The sequence below is a fragment of the Protobothrops mucrosquamatus genome, unplaced genomic scaffold (assembly GCF_001527695.2).
Source record: "Protobothrops mucrosquamatus isolate PMUCROS unplaced genomic scaffold, P.Mucros_1.0 scaffold6, whole genome shotgun sequence".
Lineage (NCBI taxonomy): Eukaryota > Metazoa > Chordata > Lepidosauria > Squamata > Viperidae > Protobothrops > Protobothrops mucrosquamatus.
Window position 1 is genome coordinate 20029 of NW_015386393.1, and position 24921 is coordinate 44949.

Genomic DNA, 24921 nt, shown 5'->3' on the forward strand with positions numbered 1-24921 from the left:
GTTAAATGTTCCATGTGTAGTCCCTTGTTAAATCCTTTCCTCCACCTCACCCTATCCCAGCACTTGGGAGAAAACTAGCTTTTAAGCACTCTTTTTGCGGGGGGGGAGGGAAGATAGAGTTGCATAAGAAGCTCCTTAGCCAATAGATCATTGATTAAAAAAACTTTGCTGTGAAACTATATGGTAGTATTTTCTTATGAACTGTCAATTTCATAAGAAAAGCAAACTGGAAATCAACAGCCAATATAGAAAGGGCTAGATCTCATTGATAATGTTCTAAAATTAGCCAGTTGTTAGAGCAGGGCAAGCTATACTCTTTCCTTACCCAATTTCTGGGTAAGAAACAGATCTCTTAGAAATTTGATTTGTACATGTACTAATGAACAAGCTGAATTTGTATCTGGGCCTAATTGAGTTCCATAAAGGAATTAAAGCCAGAAAATATGTTGTGGGCCAAGCTGAAGATTTTGTTTCCTTTCTCATAAAAGAATCTCAGGGTAGCTCTCCTAGTGTTTGGGGCAGCCAATATCATCCAGCTCTATGTTTTTTAACTTGTCATCAGAGATGAAAAAAAACAAACTTAAGTAGTTAAAACACTTAACCAATTCAATAGTTGATTGGCCCTTCGTCTTGTAGCAACAACCATAATCTTGGTTTTATAATAATTAATGACAAGTTAATTACCTGATTAAGAATCTCTAAGGCTTTCCTGAAGCAACTGAAGACTTTAATAGTATCAGGATATCATTTGCATAAAATAAAATAAGCTGTTGCTCTCCACAAATTTAGAAACATGTATATCAAAAGTAAAATGCTTCACCAGCAAATTAACATAGAAATTAAAAAGAAGCAAGAATAAAATATAGTCTTGGAGAACTCCTTTGGGATTAGGACACACCTAGAAAGCTGACTTTCAGTATAACATCTAATTCTTAAGATTGCAGTTAAGTGTTACAACAAGTAACATAACTTTGTAAATCGCAAATGAGTAATAATAAATACCTTTGAATTGTAAAGTTGTTAAGTTTATCCCCTAATTTTACTCTAGAAATAGAGTAAAATACAAATCTGAAATCAGCAAAGGCTGCCTTTAGGATTTAGTGTTGTATTTTTGAACTAAATATTACAGTACACATCCTTAGTTTACAGTAGAATACTTCTACAGTAGAGGACAAAGTTTAAGGGGATGCAATTATCTTCCATGAGCATAAGTATAAACCTTGAATATAGGCAAAATGCTTTTTGAATTTTCAATAAATACATTTAGTCATGGAAGAAGAAAATGTGCTATTTTGTGAAGTTTAAAGCAGTAGGATCTTCAATCAATTACCTCTAAATGTGTGCAGAACTGAGGTCAAACCAGTAATTCATGGTTGCCAACTGTTTTACAAGGCTGTCAGTGCAACAGATAGTTCTCTAAGACTGTTCCCAGAATCATAATCATAAAATGTTATGGTATGATAATACAGAGCCAGTTCTAATGGAAACCTAATGGAAGGGATCTTCCAATATTTTTGAGCATTCTTGTTTAGTCTGGCTGTCTGCAGAAAAGATTTTAAACTGTGGATAGAAAAAGGCCAATAATAACCCACTGAGATTATGTTTCTTACGTGGTTATAATTTGAACCAAACAAGCTTTTGCAATGCTCATTCCAGACCGCCTATAATGATCTTTCATATGGTCATTGCTTTATTTCTCCCTAATGCTAAACACCGTAACTGCAAATGAATCTGAATGACAATTGCACATTGACATGTTTATGCATGAATCAGTATTAAACACTATAATACTGAGGGTCATCTATAATCAATTGTCTGCTTGCAGTCCAAATATAATGCTATACTAAGCATGGCCACAGTTACCTAATTTCACAAAATGAGTTATTGGCAGAAGGAAATCGCAGATGTCTCAAACAGATTTGCTTTTTACATGCCTGAAATATAAAAACGGTGCGGAACTGCTGCTGATGTCTTACCAAGCACTGCTAACAGGATAGAAGAAAGTAATGCATTTAAACTATCACGCCACTGCAAAACAACCCCTTTTGTACCATCAAGTTGTTTCCAGTTTCTAATAATCACATAGATAAATTTTCCCCATGAAAACCGTACCCTTAACATGTTCTTTAAAGTCTCACAATGATGCATTCATCACTACTATAATTTAATCCATCGACTTTGCTGCTGGTCTTCCTCTTCTCTTTTCTTCTACCTTTCTCAGTATTAGAGCCTTTTCCAGAGACCTAAGTATTTGCATAATATGTTCAAAGTGTGCCTGGTCATTTGTGTATCAAATGAGACTTCTGAATTGATTTATTCAGTGATCCATTGCTTTTTTTTCTTGGCTCTCCATGGTTTTTTCAGGAGTCTTCTCCAACACCAAATTCAAAACAGTCAATACTTTTCCTAAATCTAATTTTTGCTTCCATAGAGTGTCATGGAGAATACCATGGTTTTCATGATTCTGATATTTCTAGGTATAGACACATCACAGCATTTGAATATCTTTTCCAAGGCCTTCATGGCTTTTACTGTTGATGACTGGTCGTAAAAGGCAGAAGCTATCCACCACTTCAGTGTCTTCATTCTCAATTCTAAGACTATTTATTCTCTGTTGTCATTATTTTGGTCTCCTTTATTTTTAATCTTTGATAATAGGACTTGCTGATCCTTTGCATTTTCGGCTATCAGGATAGTATCATCAGCATACTGCAGATTATTGATGTTTCTTCCTTTAAAAACACACTTACCTTCTTCCAGTTCCAATTCTTCCCTTATTATATATTTAGCATATATAATCTTGTTGTACTCCTTTGCTAACCTGGAATCTCTTTTGCCATGTTCTGTTCAAAATGTGGCTTCCTGACTTGTGTATAAGTTTATCACGAGGACATTGAAACGTTCTGGGCTTCCCATGTTTCTCAGCACATTCAGAACCTCTTTTGGCACAACCTTATTTGCAATAAATTATATTTTTGTTGTACAATTAGAAAAATAGTCACTTTTCAGATTTCAATGAATTCATCTACATGATTATAATTGGATCTACAATATCATACTGCCGAGTATTAGGAAGCATCTTCCGAAACTAAATGGAAGAGTGATGTACCTGGTTTGATCTACAACTGATACAGTTTAAGCAACATTTGTTAGACTGAAATCTGTTTTCTTAAGTAATTGAAATAGGTCTACATGTTATTCTTTTCTAAATAATTCATTGCAACTGGGTTTTGGATTTATTGTACACGTGCAGCCAACAATCCATATAAATTTCTGCCCTCAAATATCTGTTCTTAATGTGATTGCCCTCAAACACCTGATTCTTAATGTAACTAGAAAGTACTTATTTGCTAATTTAATTGATCACTGGTTTGGAAAAGCTGGATTTAACAGTTTTGACCAATCTTTGGGTGACTTTTAGCTTGAATTCTAGTGACCCATAAATTCAACAAGAAATCATTCAATACTGAAAAAATAGTCTATATTATTAAAGGAAGTAAATAAGCATTCTACAAAATTGGTGTCTTAATCGAAACTGCTTTAAAACAATAAAAAAGAAGTCTGAATTTATATTATCTGTAATACATACAAACCCAAGAAAGAATAAGAGTACAATAATAAAGTTATTTCTAGAACCTATGTCAGGTAAAATTGCATGGTAAAGTTTTGCTTTTACAGTTATCTCCCAGTTACTGTACAAAGCAGTCTATACTGCAGTATTTGCTACATCGTTACTAGAGGTTGTAATACAAAGTATCCAGGACTGTGTTCTGGTTTTGATTAATAAATAGCATTCAGAGGACCAGTGCACAAATACAATAAAAAAAGGAGGATTGTACACACACACACACACACACACAAATGTACACAACATTATACAATAAAATATATAACGAAATGACTTTATAAGAGAATTCAGTTTAGGACACAATTCTGTGTGTGCATGCTATGCATTTTCTATAATGGAAAATAACAGGAAACCTTTCTAATTACATTTTATAGACTCTAAGCAAATTATTGGTAAATTGGAAAGCCTTATGCCTGGTCACAGAGTCAGCCTGATGTTTACACTGGATTTGGCATTTTTGTCATATTTATTTGTTATTGCTATGTTTGCTTTGCAATGAAAATTCAAGCTTACTCATATTCTGGAAAGTAGCACACCAAAACACTATCTCAGCTATTTTTGTATTTTTCCTGTTGGATCTTCCATCTTCAAAACTGTAGTATCATGATGCTATAGCTTCAGTTTTGAAAGTTCTTGTTTTTCTTCCTTTCTTTTCAATGTTCCCTCCCGAACTTCCTACGCAGAATGCTCTGGACCATTGGGAATGGAAGGAGGAATTATTTCTAACCAACAGATTACTGCATCATCTACCCATCGGGCTCTTTTTGGGCTCCAGAAATGGTATCCTTACTATGCACGACTTAACAAGAAAGGGCTTATAAATGCATGGACTGCAGCAGAAAATGACAGATGGCCATGGATTCAGGTAACAGATGGAGCGGAATACGTGGAAAACTACTAGTCTCTATTGCTAATATGGTTTAGTGATTAGTGCAACTTTTATAGAGGTGCAGACCTGCATTGAGATGTTTTTTGAAGTAGTTTATATTGCCCAGAGTCCACTTTCATTCATTCTAAATATATCTATATTTTTTTAACTATACAATTATTAACAGAAAAAGAAAATTGTATTTCTTTTCCTTTCTACACTGTTGCTTATTTAGCAAAAGATTCAGTTTATGTGTGATATTGCTTTTATAATAAGTATAGTTCCCCTTATAAACTTTTAGGTACATGATACACACCAAGTAAATATGTAATTTATTTTTCTGTCTCCTAATGAGCTGTATATTGAAGCTACCATTCTAATGTGTATTGCCAGAATGTAATTAGTTGGAACTACAAGCTTGTAATTGGCTTGTGATTTAAAGGGTCACTAGTCATGGCATTACAAGCAAATTAAAAGGAAGCTCACTCATATCTAAGTTTAAAGTAGTCTATATAGATTTAGAAATAAATAAAATATTTTCCATGTTCAGCACTTACTGCTTGATTAGAAGCATTGAGACATGTTACTTTAACTCAGATGTGAAATAATTTTTTATATTATCTTATTTTAATATTCACTATTCAGATATGATCATATTTCTCACTGAGTTTTTGTATTACGTTTTGCTTTTTATCTCCACAACATTACTCTTACCTGTCCGTTTCATTATCCTTATCTAATGTGACCTTAGATAAAGACATTTACCAAAGATAAGGGTGTAAAAATGGAATATCTCTGTAACCTATGTAATATCAATATGTTTAAGATATCTGATTTATATTTTAAAACTTCCTAAACTGTTTTTCGTAACCCAAACCCTTGAAGTAAAAGTTTGAGCTAGAGACCACAAGGGGATGGGACCATTTACTGTTCTTGGACACGGATTACCCCATTCCCTTTAAATATTGGACCAACTGTTTCAACCAAAATCCACCTAATACAATCCCAGTCAGGGATTGTAATATAAACAACTGCTACAAGTGAGGATGACGAAGACCAGAACAATTACTTGATCCAGGTTTACAACTGGGTGACACTTTGCTTTGTTCTTCCCTTATAAGCAGGAAAAATGAGTCATTGATAAAGTACACTAGATTCTATCAATATAAGCAAGAATGCCAATTTTATCAAAGAAGAATAATATTTGGGCACAGCTTTGGGAACAAAAGAATTAACATTGAATTAATTCACAAATTCTTGTGAATTAACTCAATAGTTCTAAGCAAGTTCCTTAGTTCCTAGATCATATACAATTTCTCACAGTTTTGGTATATTTTGGTTTGTTGAAAACCTGAATAAAATTCTCTGGTGACTTTGAACCAAACCTTCTGACTTCAGTTAAGGAATGGAAAATTCTATACTTGTATACCAAAATGGTTTGCTTCTTCATGATAAAAAGTTGACTTTTTATAATAAATGAGTTTTATATCTGAAGTCTTAGTGACTTAAAAAAGGAGAGAAGAAAGCAGAACCTTAAAGTTATCTAATAAGTTAACATCTGGACCACAAATAATGCGATCACACAGATAAACTAGCCATTATTTTCCACATTATGGTGAGATGAATCATTGTTTTATTACACAGTAAATTAAAAATGCAGTTAATTTGAATCCTAATGGTAATTTCTAAACTCATATCTATGTGATTACTTATTTACAGTGTTTATATACCATTTTCCAGTACAATTATCAAGGACAACAATTAAAAGCAGCAGTGACATTAAAAATAAAAAATAAAATGGTACAAAATAGCATCTCTTACTAAAGTATCAAATACAATGGCATCAATCAAAACCCCAAAGCTCTGTTAAACAATGCTATTTGAACAGTATTTCTAAAGCAAATCAAGATAGACACCACTCAACCAAAAGGACGATTGTTGTAGATAATGGGGCACATTAGCTCTGCTTCCTTCACTAATTTTGCAAATAGGGAGAAGAAAACCTTAAGTAACATGAAGGAGTTAACTAAAGGTATTGGAGAGTGAAATCACCTTATAAGACTTTAGATTTATAGCTAGCACTATACCCAAATTGTATCTAAAAGAGCTGGAAGCTAATACAATATCTACCCAATATAATCCTTTGTTTATATGCTATAGTAGTTCTCACAGTAGTTGTCTATAGGAAATTATTGCAGTTTCTCAGAAATTTCTAATGCAAAATTTATAAATTATTTTGCATAATCTAATGTCAAGGTAACAATGGACTGAATTATCCTTACTAAGGCAATCAAGATAGGATAACTGGCATACTACAAAAAGCTGAGCAAAAGTTTCCCTGGCCATGGTTTTTACTATGGTCTCTAAACAGTGGTGGGATTCAAATATGTGAACAACTGGTTCTCTGTGTGGATGCTGCTTCCGGAAGTCCATTCTGGGCCTGGGCAACAAAAAATTAGCTACCGGTTCTGTCAAAGTGGTGTGAACTGGCTGAATCCCACCACTGTCTCTAACATCTAGCAGCATACTCCAAGTTCCAGACCTGCTACTTCAGGTCTGGAACTAGACCTGAATAGAATAGAATTCTTTATTGGCCAAGTGTGATTGGACACACAAGGATTTTGTCTCTGGTGCATAAGCTCTCTGTGCAACAAAGGATAACTCATGATCATACTCATAAAATACAATAATCATAAATCATAAAATACAACACTTAGTGATACTCATAGGATACTAAATAAGCAAACAACATAAATCATACTAGGATACTAAAAAACAATTTAAATCATAAGATAAAAGCAACAAAGTTATAGTCATAAGAAGATAAGGAAATAGGTAATAGGAAAAATGAGAAAAATAATACTAATACAGCCTTACTAGATTGTTTGACAGTGTTGTGGGAATTAGTTGTTTAGTAGAGTGATGGCATGGAGAAAAACAAACTGTCCTTGTGTCTAGTTGTTCTGGCATGCAATGCCCTATAGCGTCGTCTTGAGGGAAGAAGTTGAAACAGTTTTTGTCCAGGATGTGATATGCAGTATACATATCCTCAATGAAGGCAGGCTGGTAGCAATTGTTTTTTCTGCAGTTCTAACTATCCATTGAAGTCTGTGTCTGTCTTATTTGGTTTCAGTGCCAAATCAGACAGTTATAGAGGTGCAAATGACAGACTCAACAATTCCTTTGTAGAACTGTATCAGCAGCTCTTTGGACAGTTTGAGCTTTCTGAACTGGCACAGGAAGAACATTCTTTGTTGTGCTTTTTTGATGAAGTGTTTGATGTTAAGTGTCCATTTTAAATCTTGAGATATTATAGAAACTAGAAACTTGAAGGTCTTTACTTTTGATACTGTGTTGTCTAGTATTGTAAGAGATGGTAGGTATAGGAGGCTGTCTCTTAAAATCTAACCTAACCCTATCATTTCTACAGTTTTGAGTGTGTTCAGTTCAAGATTGTTCTGGACACACCACAAGGCTAGTTGTTCAACTTCCCATCTGTATGCAGAATCGTCATTGTCTCAAATGAAACCAATCAATGTTGTATCATCCGCAAACTTCAGTACTTTAACAGAGGGATTCTTTGAGATGCAGTCATTGGTATGTAGAAAGAAGAGTAATGGAGAGAACATACAGTCCTGGAGGGGGGGGGCTGTGCTAATTGTACAGGTATTTGATGTGATTTTGCCTACCTTCACCTGCTGCTTCCTGTCTGTTAGGAGGCTTATGATCCACTTACAAGTGTGGTCAGGCACAGCTAGCTGAATTAGTTAGAAGAATATCTGGAATGATGGTATTTAATGCTGAGCTGAAAATTATAAAAAGGACTGTTACATAGGTTCTTGAAGATTCAAGATGTTGTAGGATGTAGTGCAGAGCCATATTAACAGTATCATATGCCAATCAATATGCTCAGTAAGCAAATTGCAAGGGGTCTAACAGCTGGATCTGTGATGGTTTTTAGGTGGTTTTGCAGTTGTATGCTTGTCATATGTACACAATGCATTTTCTTATGTTGTTCAATCGCCATTATCTTTTTATCTATATTAAATCTTTCTCTCACAATTCTATTGGGTTCTTAGTGCTCTCTGAGCTTGATTGTTTTCTTGTAGACATTTCATTACTTGACTAATGACTATGTGTAGACAGAGTGAGATTTGTTGACTGTTTGTATATAGTAGCTTACCTTATAAGTCTTGTTTGAGGTGTGACTTACTGTAGCAATAGCAATAGGATTTATAAATTCCCCCACAGTACTTTACAAGTTTACAGCACTCTCTGGTTGGTTTACAATGTCAACATATTTGCCCCTAACAATCTGGGTCCTCATTTTACTGACCTTGGAAGGATGGAAGGCTGAATCAATCTTGAACCCGTTAGGATCAAACTGCAGACTGTGGGCAGAGGTAGCCTGAAATACTGCATTCTAACCATTACACCACCAGGGCTTCCTCCTTGAATGTTCCTTTATTAGAGTATTGTTTTCTTCCCTGATTGTTATCTAGTGCTGTTTTCTGATTACGTATCTGGTGTTGACTCTGAAGGAAATATGTTCTTGGCAATTTGTTTATATATTTTAAATGGTATGTAAATGGTGGTTATCTTTAAGTATTTACATGCCTTCAGCCATCAGCCATTTGCTCAAGTGCCAGGTGTCCAGGAAGGAATTCCTTACCACTTTTGGATTTGGCTTGATCTAAAGTGTTAACAGTTTTTCAGTCAAATCTGTGGTTGAGTATGTCCAATTTTGTATCTTCTGACTGCAAATTGGTATTCATGAATGCACTCAAGTTATCTTCTACATGTTTGTCCATTGCCTATCCATTGCCTGTTCAACATCCATTCCCAAAGTTTTTTTTCCTTAAAAAAACTAATTGTCTTTTCCTCAGACAATCTAAGGATTCAGAATAACACTCCCATGGTCTGCAACCAAACTTTGTATTAGGTCTAATACATTCCTCTTACTGAACAAGTAACTGTGTAAGGTAAAAAGGAACAATAGCATGAAATCGAAAATGATTTCTTTCCTCATCTCTCCTGTTTCATCTTCCTAATATTTTGACTAGCAGTATAATATAGCAGAAGGTCAAGTGGACAATGGGAGATCTAGGTTTCCTTTTACAGCAATCCTTGTAAAGAATTGCTAGTTCCATGGCTTCAGGTCTTGTGTCAGACTGATAGAAAAAAAGTAATTTCCCAGTAAAAGGATAAATTGCATTTGGAAGGAATTTGTAAGGGCTTATGGTGCTGTGTGGGAGCAGGAAAGGAAGGGTCTTGAACAAAATTGGCATGAGCTTTTACAACCCCCACCAAAAGATTAATATCCAAGATTGCTTTTGCAGAAAGCAGCATCTTTTCTGAGTTTATTCTGATTATGCTACATATTATAAGATATTTTTTTTTTGCTACTTAACCAGGATAGGAAAATCTTCATTGAGAGAAAAAGCCAACAAAATAGCAAGATACAAAATAAGCTTCCCTCCTGAAACTACAGATATTGATCTAGAGGTCAAAGGTAGAAATCTATTGGTCCCTTAGGTTTCACTGTGCGAAAGCTCACAATATTGTCCTTCCTTTTTCCTTTCTAAGTTTTTATATCTATTCTTTGCTGCAGGTTTGGTTTTGGTTTGTGGTTTTTTTTAATTATTATTTGTGTTTGTGTGTAGTTTTGTTTTATTTGCTCAAGCAATTTAGGGGCAGGGAATCAGACTGGCACTGTGATATCTATTACCTATCATATTGTTTTGGAGAAAGTGATTTTTGCATTTGCTAGAGCTCGTCAATTGTTAATACTTCCTCACTTCTGATTAAAGCTTACATCCCTGAGGTTATATTGTGTTTAGTTGTTTTTTTTTCAATATAAAATTTTTATTATTTTTTCATCATAAAAAAAAAATCACAAATACTACACAATGCTATATGAGAAACCCCCCACCCCCCCGGACTTCCCAAACCTAATCCCAGGATAATATTCAGATATAAGTAAACAAATATTAGTATCTCTAACTCCACAAAGTATATTAATCTACATGAGTAGGTAAAATATATAAAAGAAAAGAAAATTTTTTCTAAAAACCTAAATTATATTCCACCACTTTATGCTTCTTTTGAATATAAACAATCCATCTTCTCCATATTAATAAAAATTGTTCATTTGAGTAATTCTTCAAATAAGCCGAAATCTTTGCCATTTCAGCAAGGTACGAAACTTTCAATATTGTGTTTAGTATATCAACTGACTGCTTAGCCTAATGATCCCATGTAAGTTAACTATTTGTTTTCAACTCTAATGGAAAATTACAAATTTAATTTAGAAAAAGGTTTTAAAATATGGGTTGTTCTCACTTATTGACTGTTCAAAATTATGACAAACATCTCTCCCCAAAGATACTTATGAACTGATTTTGAAGTTCTGACCACCATAACTGCCTCCCCCCCCCCCGTTACATGATTGCATTTGGAGCACTTGGCAACTGGCACACATTTGTGGTCATTTGCAATCACACGGCCACAATTTGTGATTCTTCTTGCCCGTTTTTGGTATTTACTTTTGGTTTCTGGCAAAAACTGTACATTAGATATAATGTAGCAGCATTTGCATAATGACTGTTGCAAAAAAAAGGTTGTAAAATTGGGTGCAGTCCCACAATGACCTGCTTAATAACCACCATGTAATTCTGGGCTCAGTTTTGGTTATAAGTTGAGGAATATCTATAAGCACATATGTATTTATAAATAAAGGTCCTAAATGAATATATATAGGGTTCGTGTGATTAAAAAGACATATCATTCTATTACATAACTGTAACTGAGTTCTGATCTCATTACTTTCTTATACATCTTATTTGCAAAATATGTTTGCTTATTTGATGTAATATACATGTTAAGCAGTGTAGCTGTAAGAGTTTTATTTCAAATTTGGGTTGAAAAAAACTATTGTGATCTTATTGTGAAAAGTATTCTTCAGATATGGGGATAAAAACTTAAAATAATTGAAGGTCAGACAGTTCACTATTAGAAATAAACACTACTGTGATAATGCATTGAAGCTTAGCCTCAGCAGTTTTAAGATATAGGTAGTCCTCAACTTTCAACCATTTGTTTAGTGATCGAAATTACAACGGCACTGAAAAAGTGACTTATGACCCTTTTACACACTTAGGACTTTTGCCGCATCCCCACGGTGACATATCAGAATTTGGATGCTTGGCAATTGATTCATATTTATGATGGTTGCAGTGTTCCAGAGTCATGTGATCAACTTTTGTGATCTTCTGACAAACGAACTCAATGGGGAAATCAGATTCACTTAATAAACATGTTACTAACTTAATAACTGTAGTGATTCACTTAACAACTGTGATAAGAAAAGTTGTAAAATGGAGCAAAACTTACTTAACAACTGTCTTGCTCAACAACAGAAATTTTGGACTCTGTTGTGACTTTAAGTTAACAACTTCCTGTATATAAAGTTCAGCTGCCAAAATTTTCCAGCTAGCATTTCACACTGATCAAGAGATTCCATAGATTTTAGACATGCCATAAAAATTAGATGCTCATCCTGCTATTGATCCACTAGTATTCTATGCAACATTACAGAAAATGTCAAAGAGAGAAATAACAAAAGTAGTTTCAGCCAAAATCTCAAATACTATTGGTGCACGCATCTGCACTGTGATATTTTTCTAAGTAAATGGTGAAAACCAAATTGAAAAGAGGAAAAAAAAAATCCTAATTGCAGTGCCAGATTTTCTCTTGAGACTCATCGAATTTTATATTCCCTCTGCTTGACTCAGTAAAAGCTGCTCACAAACAAAGTGGTTTCAATTTTTAATGAGATGTATATGCCTAATTGTTACTAAGCAAAGGAAATATATATTTTTGTTTAACATCCATAATTCACTTTGGATAAGGCTCAAATATTGCCAAGAGTTTGCTTATGGGGTTAGTTTTCTTTTCTTTTCCTTTTTTTGTTTCTCCACCTGACTTGATTCTTGACTTGATTCTTAACTTTTCTTTTGACAGAACCATTACAGGTATAAGAAAAAAATGTATATGTGCAGAAGTTTTCATATTTACATTCTGCAAAAATAAAATCCAGAAAACACTAGAATTAAAAACCTACAAAAAAATAAAAATTAAACACAGAATTTACAAAACAACAGAGTTGAAGGGACTATGTAGGTCTTCTAGTTCAACTCCCTGCTTAAGCAGGAGACCCTATACCATTTCTGACAAATGGCTCTCCAGTCTCTTCTTGAAAGCCTCCAGTGATAAGGCACCCGCAACCTCTGAAGGCAAACACAGGTCAGAGGGAGTAAAATCACAATAAACTCTACTTGGTATTTCAAGGAGAATAGTATTATTGTTGTCCCTTTAACTAATGTTTGTATTTAATTTTTGTTAACACATAACAATCCCTGTATTATGGATTTTTTTTATCAGCAAATTAATTTACCTCCTGTAAGGACCCACCTCAGCTAACCACCCAAGAAAGCAGAACTCTTGAAACAGGCATTGTCTCAAAAGGAACTTTTATTAGGGGTTAGTGACAATAGGGAAGTCAAGGCGAGATCTGGGGAAAATCCCGCTTAAACAGTATAGTAAACAAGCAATCTTCCTCCTCCCACCAAAGTCATAGTGTCCATTTGAAATTCAGCCAATCCACAGGTGGCATGATGTTTGGGTAACTGGCACAGTTGACGCACATCTCAAGGCCTTCTCCAGTTTCGCTTCTACATAACTGTCTCCCTAATAAGGGAGACACATTCTTTTCTCAAGTGGATAGGCAGGAGAGGAAAAGTAGAAAGCGAAAGTTATGCCAAGTGAAAGCAAGTCCCCTCTTCTCCCAGCAGAATGGCAGGCTCCAAACAAGAGCACATATGCAGGGAAAACAACAAGGATTTGGGACCTGACACCTCCCTTGTGTAGAAGGTCTATTGTGGAAAAGATGCACAGAAGCCATAGGCAAAACAGGAGCTCAGTCCAGGAAACCAAGAAAATGTGAGGGGAAAAAAGAACCCCTCATGATTGCCCTTTCTTGACACTTGTTTAAGAGGAATATCAGATTCTGTTATGATAGCCTATATAAGTAAAGTTCTTCTGCAGTATTTCTTATAACTTAATATAGGCTTCTGTCAGAAAGCCTGATTTCATTTTATTCAGATTCCCAATGATTCATTATTATTTTTTTGCCCCAACTAGTTTTTGAGCCACTGAGCATTCTCTGACTAGTGAACATACTTGGGACTTTATTAGGCTATTACATATTTCCCATAGACAGAATGAGCATTTTTCCAGTCCATAGGAGACATGCAACCAAAACCTCTTTTGTTCTGGCCAGAAACAGAAACCCCAGAGCTAGCAGTATTGCAGTTCAGCAACAAAAGACTTAACAACAGATTTCTTCCCAATGGTATGTACATTTAAAATAGGCTTAATGCAGCTTTCAAAAAAATTCAGTTCTCCAACATGCCATAATCCAAGCTACCTCCCACATGAAATGTCATTACACATTAACACACCCCCTACTGCAGCCTTCCATAGCTATAAAAAAACATAAAAAAAAACAATACCTCTACAGCAGTGTTGGGATTAAAACACTTTCTCTGGGTTCATTCCAAGCTGGAAATGAGGCACACCAGACAATCAGTAGAAAGTACAAAATATGTTTATTTCAGCTGCTTTGCGTGGATAGCTATGCCCACATCTCTTTATTTCTACTTTTATAAGGTTATGAAGTTTATAAATCTAGCCAGTTATTACCTTCGTTGATTTTCGAAACCAGAAAATAACTGAAAAAGTTTAAGAAAGAAAGGAAAAAATAAAGAAGACAGAGGTGCAAAAAGAAAATAAAAAGTAAAGAAAGCAGAAAAAAAATGCCTTCAGACTTTCTTTGTTACAAATATGAATTTAAAAAGTACATTAAACTTTTATGAATGAAGGCAAACATATATCTCCCAGGATAATGTTGCAGGATCCCATCTGGATTGGTCACCACAACCAGAGATTTAGTTTTCCGAGCTTTTGTACTGCTAGAGCCCATTCTGGTAGAGACAATTTCCTTGAGGATGGGCTCCATCATGAGCCCAAAAGCTCGGAAGGCTAAAATTCTGGTCTTAGTGACTGACCCAGATTGGGTCCTGCATCAGACTTTTATGCTAAGGTTAACATTTGTCTACATTGGTTTCTTACAAAAAAATCCAAAAGTGGTTTCAAGTGGAAATGAAATTATTCAGTCTTGTCTTTAATGAAAGCTGTCATTTTCACCATTTCCGTCAAATCCATCAGCTTCATCATTCATTCTTCCATTGTAAGTATTTGTAGATCCTTCCACCTTTGTACATATAAAAGTCTTGCTGCTGTTGTCATACTGTATATTAAAGCAAATTTCCATAAGATTTACCTTTGTTTGACCATTAAACTCAAAAGAATTTTTTTTTGTTTCAATTTACATTCACTTTTAAAATCTTCTGGATCAAAATACATACTAGATCCCAATATTTTTTAGCTTTTTTGCATGTCCACCAGAGATGGGAAAAAAGTACCTTCAATTTGGTTACATTTGCAATAAATATTTGAAGCTCTCTTATACATTTTTGACAGTTTATCCAATGCCATATACAAAAATGTATCATTTTATAAAAATTATCTTTTAATTTAGCAAATCATTATTAATGGAATGGAATGTGTTACTTATTACAAACAAAGGTTTACCTATTTTAGAGTGAAGGCAGATACCTCTTTTTATATGGTGTCTCTTTATCTAGAGCCAAAGCAGATTTTTTTTAAATGGGCATTTTATCTAAAATGGATGTTTTTCTATGCATAAAATATATATTTTTTCTTTATATAGGTATGCATGCATTTTGGTACATGATATCTCTATTGTTCGTAATGGAGAATGTAGGTCTTATACAGTGAAACTACTGTTGCCTATTTACTACTACCTATACAATCTTTAAAGGTATACAAAAAATTACAACACCAGCAACTTTGTACATTTTCTTGTAAAGAAGTGCTGTACTGTTAGAAATTTGGAATTTGCCCACATTTCTTGCACATGAATATTTGTCATTTTGCATATGTAAGTAATAATATTCCATTAGAATTTTTTAAATTGCTGTCGCGGATGTATTGTTTCAAAAAACCTGAAAGTAGATATACAGTCCCTATCCCTTACAGTGAATATATTTGGAATCATATTTTCCATCTTCATATAAATGCTATCTTTTATTAACCATATGGATTAATATAAATTTGTATCCAGAATAGCCCATATACTTTATGTTTGGAAAGAGGAGGTCATCTATAATAGTTAAATCTTGAGCTTTTTCAGATAAAAATAAAAGTAAATATTGCCTCTGTTCACCATTTTTAGTCATGTTTTTTTCTACCCTGTGCCTAGCATATAAATAGGGAAAATTAATATTGTAAATTATATAGTAAAATTATTATTTGAAGTATAATAATTAATGTTTCCTCTTTTGCTAAACATAGTTAGGCTGATCATCAATAATTTATACATTAAGTGTATTTTAAATGATTGCAGAATTCCATAAAATCTGCAACTGAGTATGGGCTTTGTGCTGAGGCTGCTGTCTAAACATGCTAGTCGTTGAATAATTCATATCTCTCCGTTAATAGAATTCTTAGCAACTACCTTTGGGAGTAAAATAATAACTTAATAAGAAGAAACAAGCCAAGCTAGTTTTTAGTCTGTCTTAATTCTGTAAATTCTCAGAGGCACAAAAGGGTTGCTTCCCAATGAAACCCAAATGAGTTGATTGTCTAGAAAAATGTTGAGACTTTTGAAATATGTTTACTCTTACTTTAACCATCTATATGATAATCCAATTCCACTTATTATTTCTTGCACTAAAGACACAATAGGTTTTACACAAAGATGAACACCTCCATCTGTATCAGAGAAATATCTAGCAAGTTCAGTGGATACCAAAATAATATAAAATCATGGATACAAAAAGCATATCTAGTATTTTCCTCTTTCTTTCTCTCTCATTGTCATAGTTCCGATAGATGAAACCCATTAAAAGAACTTCAAGGCAAAAATTCTTCCTTAAAGAACATTTTATTCAGGAAAAAAAGTATTGGCACTACATAGTTGAACCCAAAAACTAAATTCCTTTCCCCTGGATACAAAGTAACAAAGTGCAATTCCCACCCCCAATAAGCTGTCATAAATCACATTCTCCAATTAGCCTAAAATGTGGGGTTTCTCCCAGCTCCTCAGCCCGCCAAAACGTTATCAGCTCATCCTTGGGTTCCCACAAAGCAGCATTATTATTATGGCTAGCCGAGCTCGAGCTTTCATCCCACCCACCCCTTCTGCATCTGATTTCTAAATACCAGAAAAAGCATGAAAAGAAAAGAGAAAATGGCTGCAATTTTCATCAGTTGTCAGAGCGGGAACATCTAATGTTTACAGCATTGATATTCACATTCTCTCTCTCTCTTTTCTTTCTGGTAGGAGATTTGTCTTTACATAATAAAATAGTGAAAATATTGGCATTCAAAGAGATCTTTAAAATCCTTTCCCTTTTTCTTAAAAATAATATGCTTTCTGTTTAAATTTCATCAATGATACCTAAGATTAGTTTTATAATGTCACTGTCGATCCAGGAAATTACAGCCTGACATCAATACATGGGAAGATTCTGGAAAAGATAATCAAGCAATGAATCTGTAAATACCTAAGGGTGTTATTTATTTAATTTATTTTTAAACAAATTTATATGGCTACCCAACTCAATCCAATTTCCTAACAGTGAGAACAATCAATCAGTGGAATGGCATCTACATGGAGAGAAGTATGCAGTGGGGTACCTTAAGGTTTTGTCTTAGGCCCAGTATTCTTCAATATCTTCACCAATGATTTAAATGAAGGGATAGATTGGGAACTCATCAAATTGCAGACTACACTAAGCAGGCAGGAATAGCCAACAATCCAGAAGACAGGCTTAAGATTCAAAAGGATCTTGACAGACTTATACACTGGGTTCTATCTAACAAAATGAAATTCAATGATGAAAAAAGTAAAATTCTACATTTAGGCAAGAAAAACTAAATGCACAAGTATAGTATAGGTGGTACCTGGCTCAACAGTAGTAACTGTGAAAAGGATCTTGGAATCCTAGTGGACAATCACTTAAATATGAGCCAGCAGTGTGCTGCAGCTGCCAAAACAGCCAATGCAGTCCTAGGCTGCATTAACAGAGGAGTAGAATCAAGATCATGTGAAGTGTTAATACTGCTTTATAATATCTTAAACCCAGTTTTGGTTGCCACAATGTAAAAAAGACTCTAAAAACCGTACATAGAACAGCAACAAAGATGATTAGAGGACTGGAGGCTAAAGCATATTAAGAAAGTTTGCAGGAATTGGGTATGTCTAGTTTAATGAAAAGAAAGACTAGGGGTAACATGATAGCAGTGTTCCAATATCTAAGGGGCTGCCACAATGAAGAGGGGGTCACACCTATTCTCCAAAGCACCTGAAGGTAGGACAAGAAGCAATGGATGGAAACTAAACAAGGAGAGAAGCAACCTAGAACTAAGGAGAAATTACCTGACAATTGGAACCTTTAATCAGTGGAATGAATTGCCTCCAGAGGTTGTGGGTGCTCCAACACTGGAGGTTTTAAGAAGATATTGGACAACCATTTGTCTAGTATAGGGTTTCCTGCCTGAACAAGGGGTTGGATTAGAAGACCTCAAAGGTCCCTTCCCTGTTGTTGTTGTTCATAAATGATAGAATATAACTATAGTAGACATCGATCTATTTTCCATGAATGTAAATGTTAGAAATACCTTTGTCTCCTGCACACACATACAGTACATGTACAAAGCATATTAATTATTTAGAGATTCTAGGAAAAATAGAATTAATCTATACAGTTTGAACTATGTCATCTCAGTTGCAACACGTGAGATATTATTCAAATACCGTCTCCACATAAAATGTGAGATCTAACCCAGAGGAGGAGAGCTGAAATTGGAAGAAAGAAAATAAGAACAATTGACAATAATGTTTTAGCCAAACATCCTCCAAAAGCAGAATGACTGGAATGGGAGCAGAATTCAGGGACAGATGGTGCTGATGCAACAGCATGGTTCTATATTTAATTGCTTCTGCTGTAGAAAAAGCTGAACAAGATAACTGAAATGAAAGATAAAGAATCACAGCTACTAGCTGCTCAGTTTCAGTTTTGTTTAATTTCTGAGGTAGAAGGAAAGGAGATCTACCTTTTTCTCTACTTACAGTATATCACATATTAGAGTTCTGTATTTAGAAAGAATGGGTTTAGTGTTTAAGGTTTCATGTATATTTTTAACTTCTACATTTCAGGTATTTTTTAGTTGCCAAAATAAATTATTCACCAGATTAACAGGTCTCTTGTGATTCCCAAATCCCGGGGCCCAAATTACAAGTCAGATTTGAATCATCTGGATGGCTGCCCGCTCTACCTCTAATGCTAAGCTCAGCATTTGTGGATAGGAAGACAAGTTTTCTTTAAAGTTAAATATTCCTTTTAAGGACACACATTTTGTTGTCTTTAGAATTATGTTATTCCAATATTATGATGTAAGGGTCTACAGTGAAGATGAATAGGTAGGCAGATAGGTAGATAGGTAGATAGATAGATGGTTTTTCATGTTCAATCATGTCCAATTCTCAGAGGCAACCCGGATAGGTCCCTGCAGTTTTCTAGGCAATGTTTTTCAGAAGTGGTTTGTCATTGCATCTTTCCTAGTGCTGAGATAAAGGGAATGGCTCAAGGTTAATGTTTTCAGGGAATCCAGGAAAATTTAAATTACTGAAAATGGTTGCTTTGACTTCATTGCTTCAACAGTTCTAGTAATATAAGTAAGAATTAATTATTTAAATAAGGGGGGGAACTTTTTGCATTTTTTAAAATCAGTTGAACTATTAAAACAATAACATATATTGTGCATTCAAAGGATTAATAATTCTATGAGGCACATTTCCTCATTTGTCCCTCCTACAGAATATCTGCAGAGTTTATTGAGATTTATATAAGGTAAATTAAGATAGTCATTAAGGCATTTGCCTTATTTTATCACATTTTGCTGCAGTATTAGCCTAGAAGTTCCGTTTATCTATTTTTTATATTATTTATTAATTTATTAAACTTATTTTCCCCAATTTCATTTTGAAATGACTCTGGGTGGCTTACAGATGTTGTTGTTTATCTGCCAGAAACTAGGCATTTTGAGGTTAGCTTCCCTCCCTATGAACCATCCTCATTGCTTCTTCATCTTCTCCCATGCCCATTTAAAATTAAAGATGATTTTTTTTTTGGGTCTTCCAAACTGTTTTGGATGGACAGAAAGAAGCATTTGATAGTTACATGCCATCAGTTGCCCAACACAGCATCTTGAATGGATCATAAGATTTAAGAAGGGGAGAGTAGGATGGTTCTTAGTAAAACTACAACCACTAAATCTTACTGAGAATTTGAAGAACACTATGTCTAAGTGATGTATATAAAGACACAAATAAAAATACAGTACCTAATACCTATGATGATAAACAAGGCATAGTACACAATCTGGTTTGGGAAATACTAGGTCATTGTCACCAGAAAAGATAGTCATCAGAGGAGATGTTGTTCTTGTTTTCTGTATTGCACTCAAAAACCCAAGATCAGATTGAATCCAACACATGTTTTTTTTTTTTTCTAAACCATTAGAGCCATCTCTCAAAGCGGATTGGATGATTCTTGCCTAGTTCAAAAAGCTAAGGATTTAAATTCAAATGTTGAATTACATTTGGCAATGTTTAAAGTGGGAATTCAATTTTTGTTTCAAATTACACATATCAACATTTGTTTAGAGAACCTGGGAAAATTTAAATTACTGAAAATGCTTGCTTTGACTTCATTGCTTCAACAGTTCTAGTAATACAAGTAGGAATTAATTATTTAAATAAGGGGAGAGAACGTTTTGCATTTTTTAAAATCAGTTGAACAATTACAACAATAACCTGTATTGTGCATTCAATGGATTACTAACATTTTCACATATTTATTATATTAAAACCTTGTGGTACTGATTTGGCTTTCTTATAAATATGGGAAAATAATTGCTTTTTAAATGTTTTTTTTTTTTTGCCTTTCCCTGACTGGTCGGAAATTTGTAATAGCAGCAATGTATCTTCTGGCCTGAAAATAATTCAAGTTCCACCTTCTGATATAAGATAGGTTCTAATATGCACATATCAGAGCTTCTACTTGTACTGTCTTGGAGTTTATATACTGAGTATTACCTCCAAAGGAATCTTCATTTTTACAAACAATGTTTAAGGGAAGATCAAAGGTAAACAGAGAGAAAGAGTCCCCGAAGGCCTGGAAAAAAAATGTGCCTGTCCCTGACAATAACTGCTTTATGGAAAGCATTAAAGACCATATTTCCCTCCTAGAACTTTGGTCTGAGAATGGTATGTCCTGCTGAATAAGGATTTTTTTCCTGACACTTCTGGTTTAAAACCCTGTTTTATTGTTTTTTGGGGAGAGATTGTGTTTTCGTATTTGTTTAAGTTTTTTTGTTTGTTTGTTATTTTGATGAAGTACACTACCATGTATCCTGTGCTAAGAAAGGTGACTATAATCAGTCAATGTCTGATTAAGTTCTCAGCTGAATCTTTGGCCTGATTCTCATGAGACACATAACTCTACTTTCAAGTTATACATCTATCTATTTAATTATTTTCAAGAAATTGCACCCAGGAGATTGTAATATCTGGTCATGTAGGTTGAAAATTGAAATATAATGCAGCATAATTTATAATATATATCATTTGCATATGGGTTATTAGATATTGTATTCCTTCTTTATTGTGAATACCTTAACAGTGAATAGGCCCATTCTTAGTTTAATTGAGTAGTTTATGCTAAATTTAAAGGAAAATGAATTTATGGAACTACAGTACATTATAAAGAAGTTAATAAATAGGCTATCGAATACATAGTTAATGCAGACACCAGTAAATTAGTTCATTTGGAATTATGCTCTGATGCAAACCCCATTTATTTCAACAAGACCACAGACGTAAGTATTCCTGCAGGAACTGAGTTCCCTTCTATCATTTTTTTAAGCAATAGAACTGACTGAACAATTGAGTTTCATCTTTCAGCTTTTTAATATAATGTATATGGACATTTGTCAGAGAAATGAAATTCTAGTCTAAAGTCCTTTTATCACAAGGATTGCCAAGAAAAAAAGAGGAAGGAAAACTTCCACTGAATGAACTGAGATCTGTTTGCTTAATGCCTGTCTAGCCTTTATTCCATAAACAGCTGTAAGGTACATGAAGTCTTAGTCAAATCAAAATTTCTTTAAAACAGCTATACTGTAAGAATTAGTCCTTTCATGTATTCAGAGGGATACAAAAGCAGAACATCCAGATTCAGCCATAGTTTCATTCCATACAGCATTAACCTTATGAACTCTCAAGCTTCCTCCTTCCGTTATATATTCAAGATGGACAATATTTAATATTTATTGCTACGTATATGTAGGGATGTGGGTCTATACATATGTTGTTCATAGTATGTTTAGGTGTGTGTCATGTATGTGTTTCACTTTGAGAGCAGGCAACTAAATTTCATTTTTGATGTGTGCCATTGTGCCCACAGTATAAAAATGACAATAAAGGTTATCTTATCTTATCTATCCTGTATGTTACACTTTATTAAAATAAATGTGAAAAGACCAAAGTGAAAATTTTTTTCTTGCTTTCCCCATTTTTTTTCTTGTCTCTCTTTTCTTTGATTTCCTGTTCTGATATTCAAAAATTATTTAAAAAGCCCCCCTTCCCCCATTCAAATGCTTATTTTCAATGAAGAACATTTCTGAGAAATGAACTCGTAGATTCATTAAGCAGCTCTTCCAAGTTCAACCCCCATATGATTTGTACAGTAATGCCATTCCATTATATATTGCAGTGAATTAATATGAAAGCTACTCAGAAATTATTGTTTATTGATTAGGGTATTTCAGTCGCCTATGTTTTCTATTAACTTTATGTAAATCACTTGTAGGCAGAGAAGATTAAAACAATTATTTAAAAAAAATCATTTGAAATATAAACCCTATTTGAAATCCTTTTGAAATCCTCATTAAAAGTATATGAGCAGAATTGTCCTTTTCATTAAGGCAGGTGTAAATGTTTGGTAATTTAATCCAGGCAGTAAATACATTTCAACTTATATTTAAGAATGCTTTGCTTAACTAACAATCTAATATATGATTTTCTTAGGAATCATAAATCAAACTTACTATAAATATTGGTCAATATGAAATATACATTATGAATGTTCTTTTCACTTGCAGAAAAATGTAACATCATTTCTAACAATATTTTTAATTAACCAATATGTGTGCATATTTATCTTTTTATTCTATAAAGCTACTAATTATTTTACTTCCACTGACCAAAATACTATACCAAGCAGAATTATTGGTCTACGGAATTTCTGTCCATGATCAACCATACTTATAGTGGATCATTTTGAAAAAAACTGGAAAGAATATAAATATATATTAAGGTTTTTTTTTACTTACACAAGATTCCTTCAATATAGAATTTTTTACCGATTTCAAGATTCTCTTATTAGTGACTGAAAAGTCATTGGGTTTATAAAAATATGTAAATACTGTCAGATTAAATTTTTATACTGGAACATTTCACAAAATGTTGCTCTGCTAATCAAAGAGGTGGATAGGTAATGCACAAGCTTGCAGGACTAAAACATGCATTTATTACTCAAAAAGAAAGATTTAACTTCTTGTATCTATTTGTAGCAAAATAATTAACAGTTAATTGCAATTTTTAAAAAAGTGTTTGTTTCTTAGACTGTAGTTAGAATGGAATCTGCTTAATATAGTTTTAGCAATGGAAGTTATCACAAAAATCAGGCCTCAAGCAATATTCTCCAAGCTGTGAACTTGACTTTGTTCTGCATTATCCTTGTGCACAGAAGAATGGAAAACATGCTAGAAGAAATGATTGTTCTTTAGCATGTGACATTCTCTTAAATTAACTATCATAAGTGAGTTAATTGAACTTCCGTATAAATAAAGCCTTGGACATAGGAACATTTGGTGTTAGACTAGCCATACATTTTATTTATATGAGCAATAGCGTGAAATGAAATACATTTCTGCTAAATGAAATACAGAGCTGATTATTTCATTGATGATGCCTGATTATAATTTCAGATAAATCTACAACGAAAAATGAGAATCACTGGAGTTATCACACAAGGTGCAAAGAGAATTGGAAGCCCAGAATACATTAAATCATACAAAATTGCATATAGCAATGATGGCAAACTATGGACCACATATAAAGTGAAAGGTACCACTGAAGATATGGTAAGTCAATTTCATCAATATAAAAGTAATATTTTGTATGATATAAAATATATTATTTTAAATCTATGTCTTTCAATAGCATAACTTACATAAAAATAAGCTTACAGAGACATTTCTGCCTTCAGATTTTATTCTGCAATTTTATAGGTTTGTTTTTAAAATTTATTTGGACTTTTATTGGATTGTTATTCAATCTGAATATCACCTTTATCTAGCTGTGGGCAGCTCACAATGTATTACCATAATTATCCAATACAAACAACAACCAATGGTATCTAGTCACTACATACAGAGAGAAACAAAAATAACAAAATCACACCCAAGTAGGGGCCTATCCATCTCAACCCAAGATCTGAGAAAACAATCAGGTCTCCAAGTCTTTATAGCAGGCATGTTAAACACGTGACGTCATGTGACGTCGCACAACGTATCGAGCCGGTTTTGCCATTGCCGGCAATGGGGTGGGCGCAGCTTCCATGTGAGGCGTCCGGCCCACGGGCCGGCAGTTTGACACCCCTGCTTTATAGAATGCCCATAGGTTGGGGGCTCTTGGAGAAAACTGTAAGATTTTTTGTTTCATCCCATGTGTGACTTACAGGTTTTTTCTTCCTTCTCAAGATGAGGTCCATTTTGTTTATTCAAGTGGCACACTAGAGTACTTCAGTCTCCAAATACCATACTGCTTTTTTGTTTGTTTGTTTGTTTATATCCCATTTCTATTATTTTCACAAATAAATCAAGGCAGCGAACATATCCAACACACCTTCTTCCTCCTATTTTCCTATAAAAACAACTTAGTGAGGTGGATAGAACTGAGAGAGAGTGACGTGTCCAAAGACACCCAGCTGGCTTTCATAATTAGTATGGTTCGTCGCACAGTCAGTCAGATATATAGACTGGATTTTTATCCATCTATTGAGTCCTGCCTAAGGACCTGGGATAGGTAGATGCTGTTGTTTGATGGTGACAAAGGTATTACTGTTAATTAATATTAAATTAATTAATAATT

General features: G+C 34.0%; 1 protein-coding gene across 1 annotated transcript in view; it reads left to right on the top strand.

The window, feature by feature from the left end:
• Window positions 1–24921, top strand: part of EDIL3 (EGF like repeats and discoidin domains 3) — a gene marked incomplete at its 5' end in the record, with an annotated part of 93548 nt that overhangs the window by 16915 nt on the left and 51712 nt on the right. The window contains 2 exons of the mRNA XM_015832557.1: window positions 4312–4493; window positions 23757–23912. Of these exons, the coding sequence (XP_015688043.1) occupies window positions 4312–4493; window positions 23757–23912 (338 nt within the window). The remainder of the gene's footprint in view (window positions 1–4311; window positions 4494–23756; window positions 23913–24921) is intronic.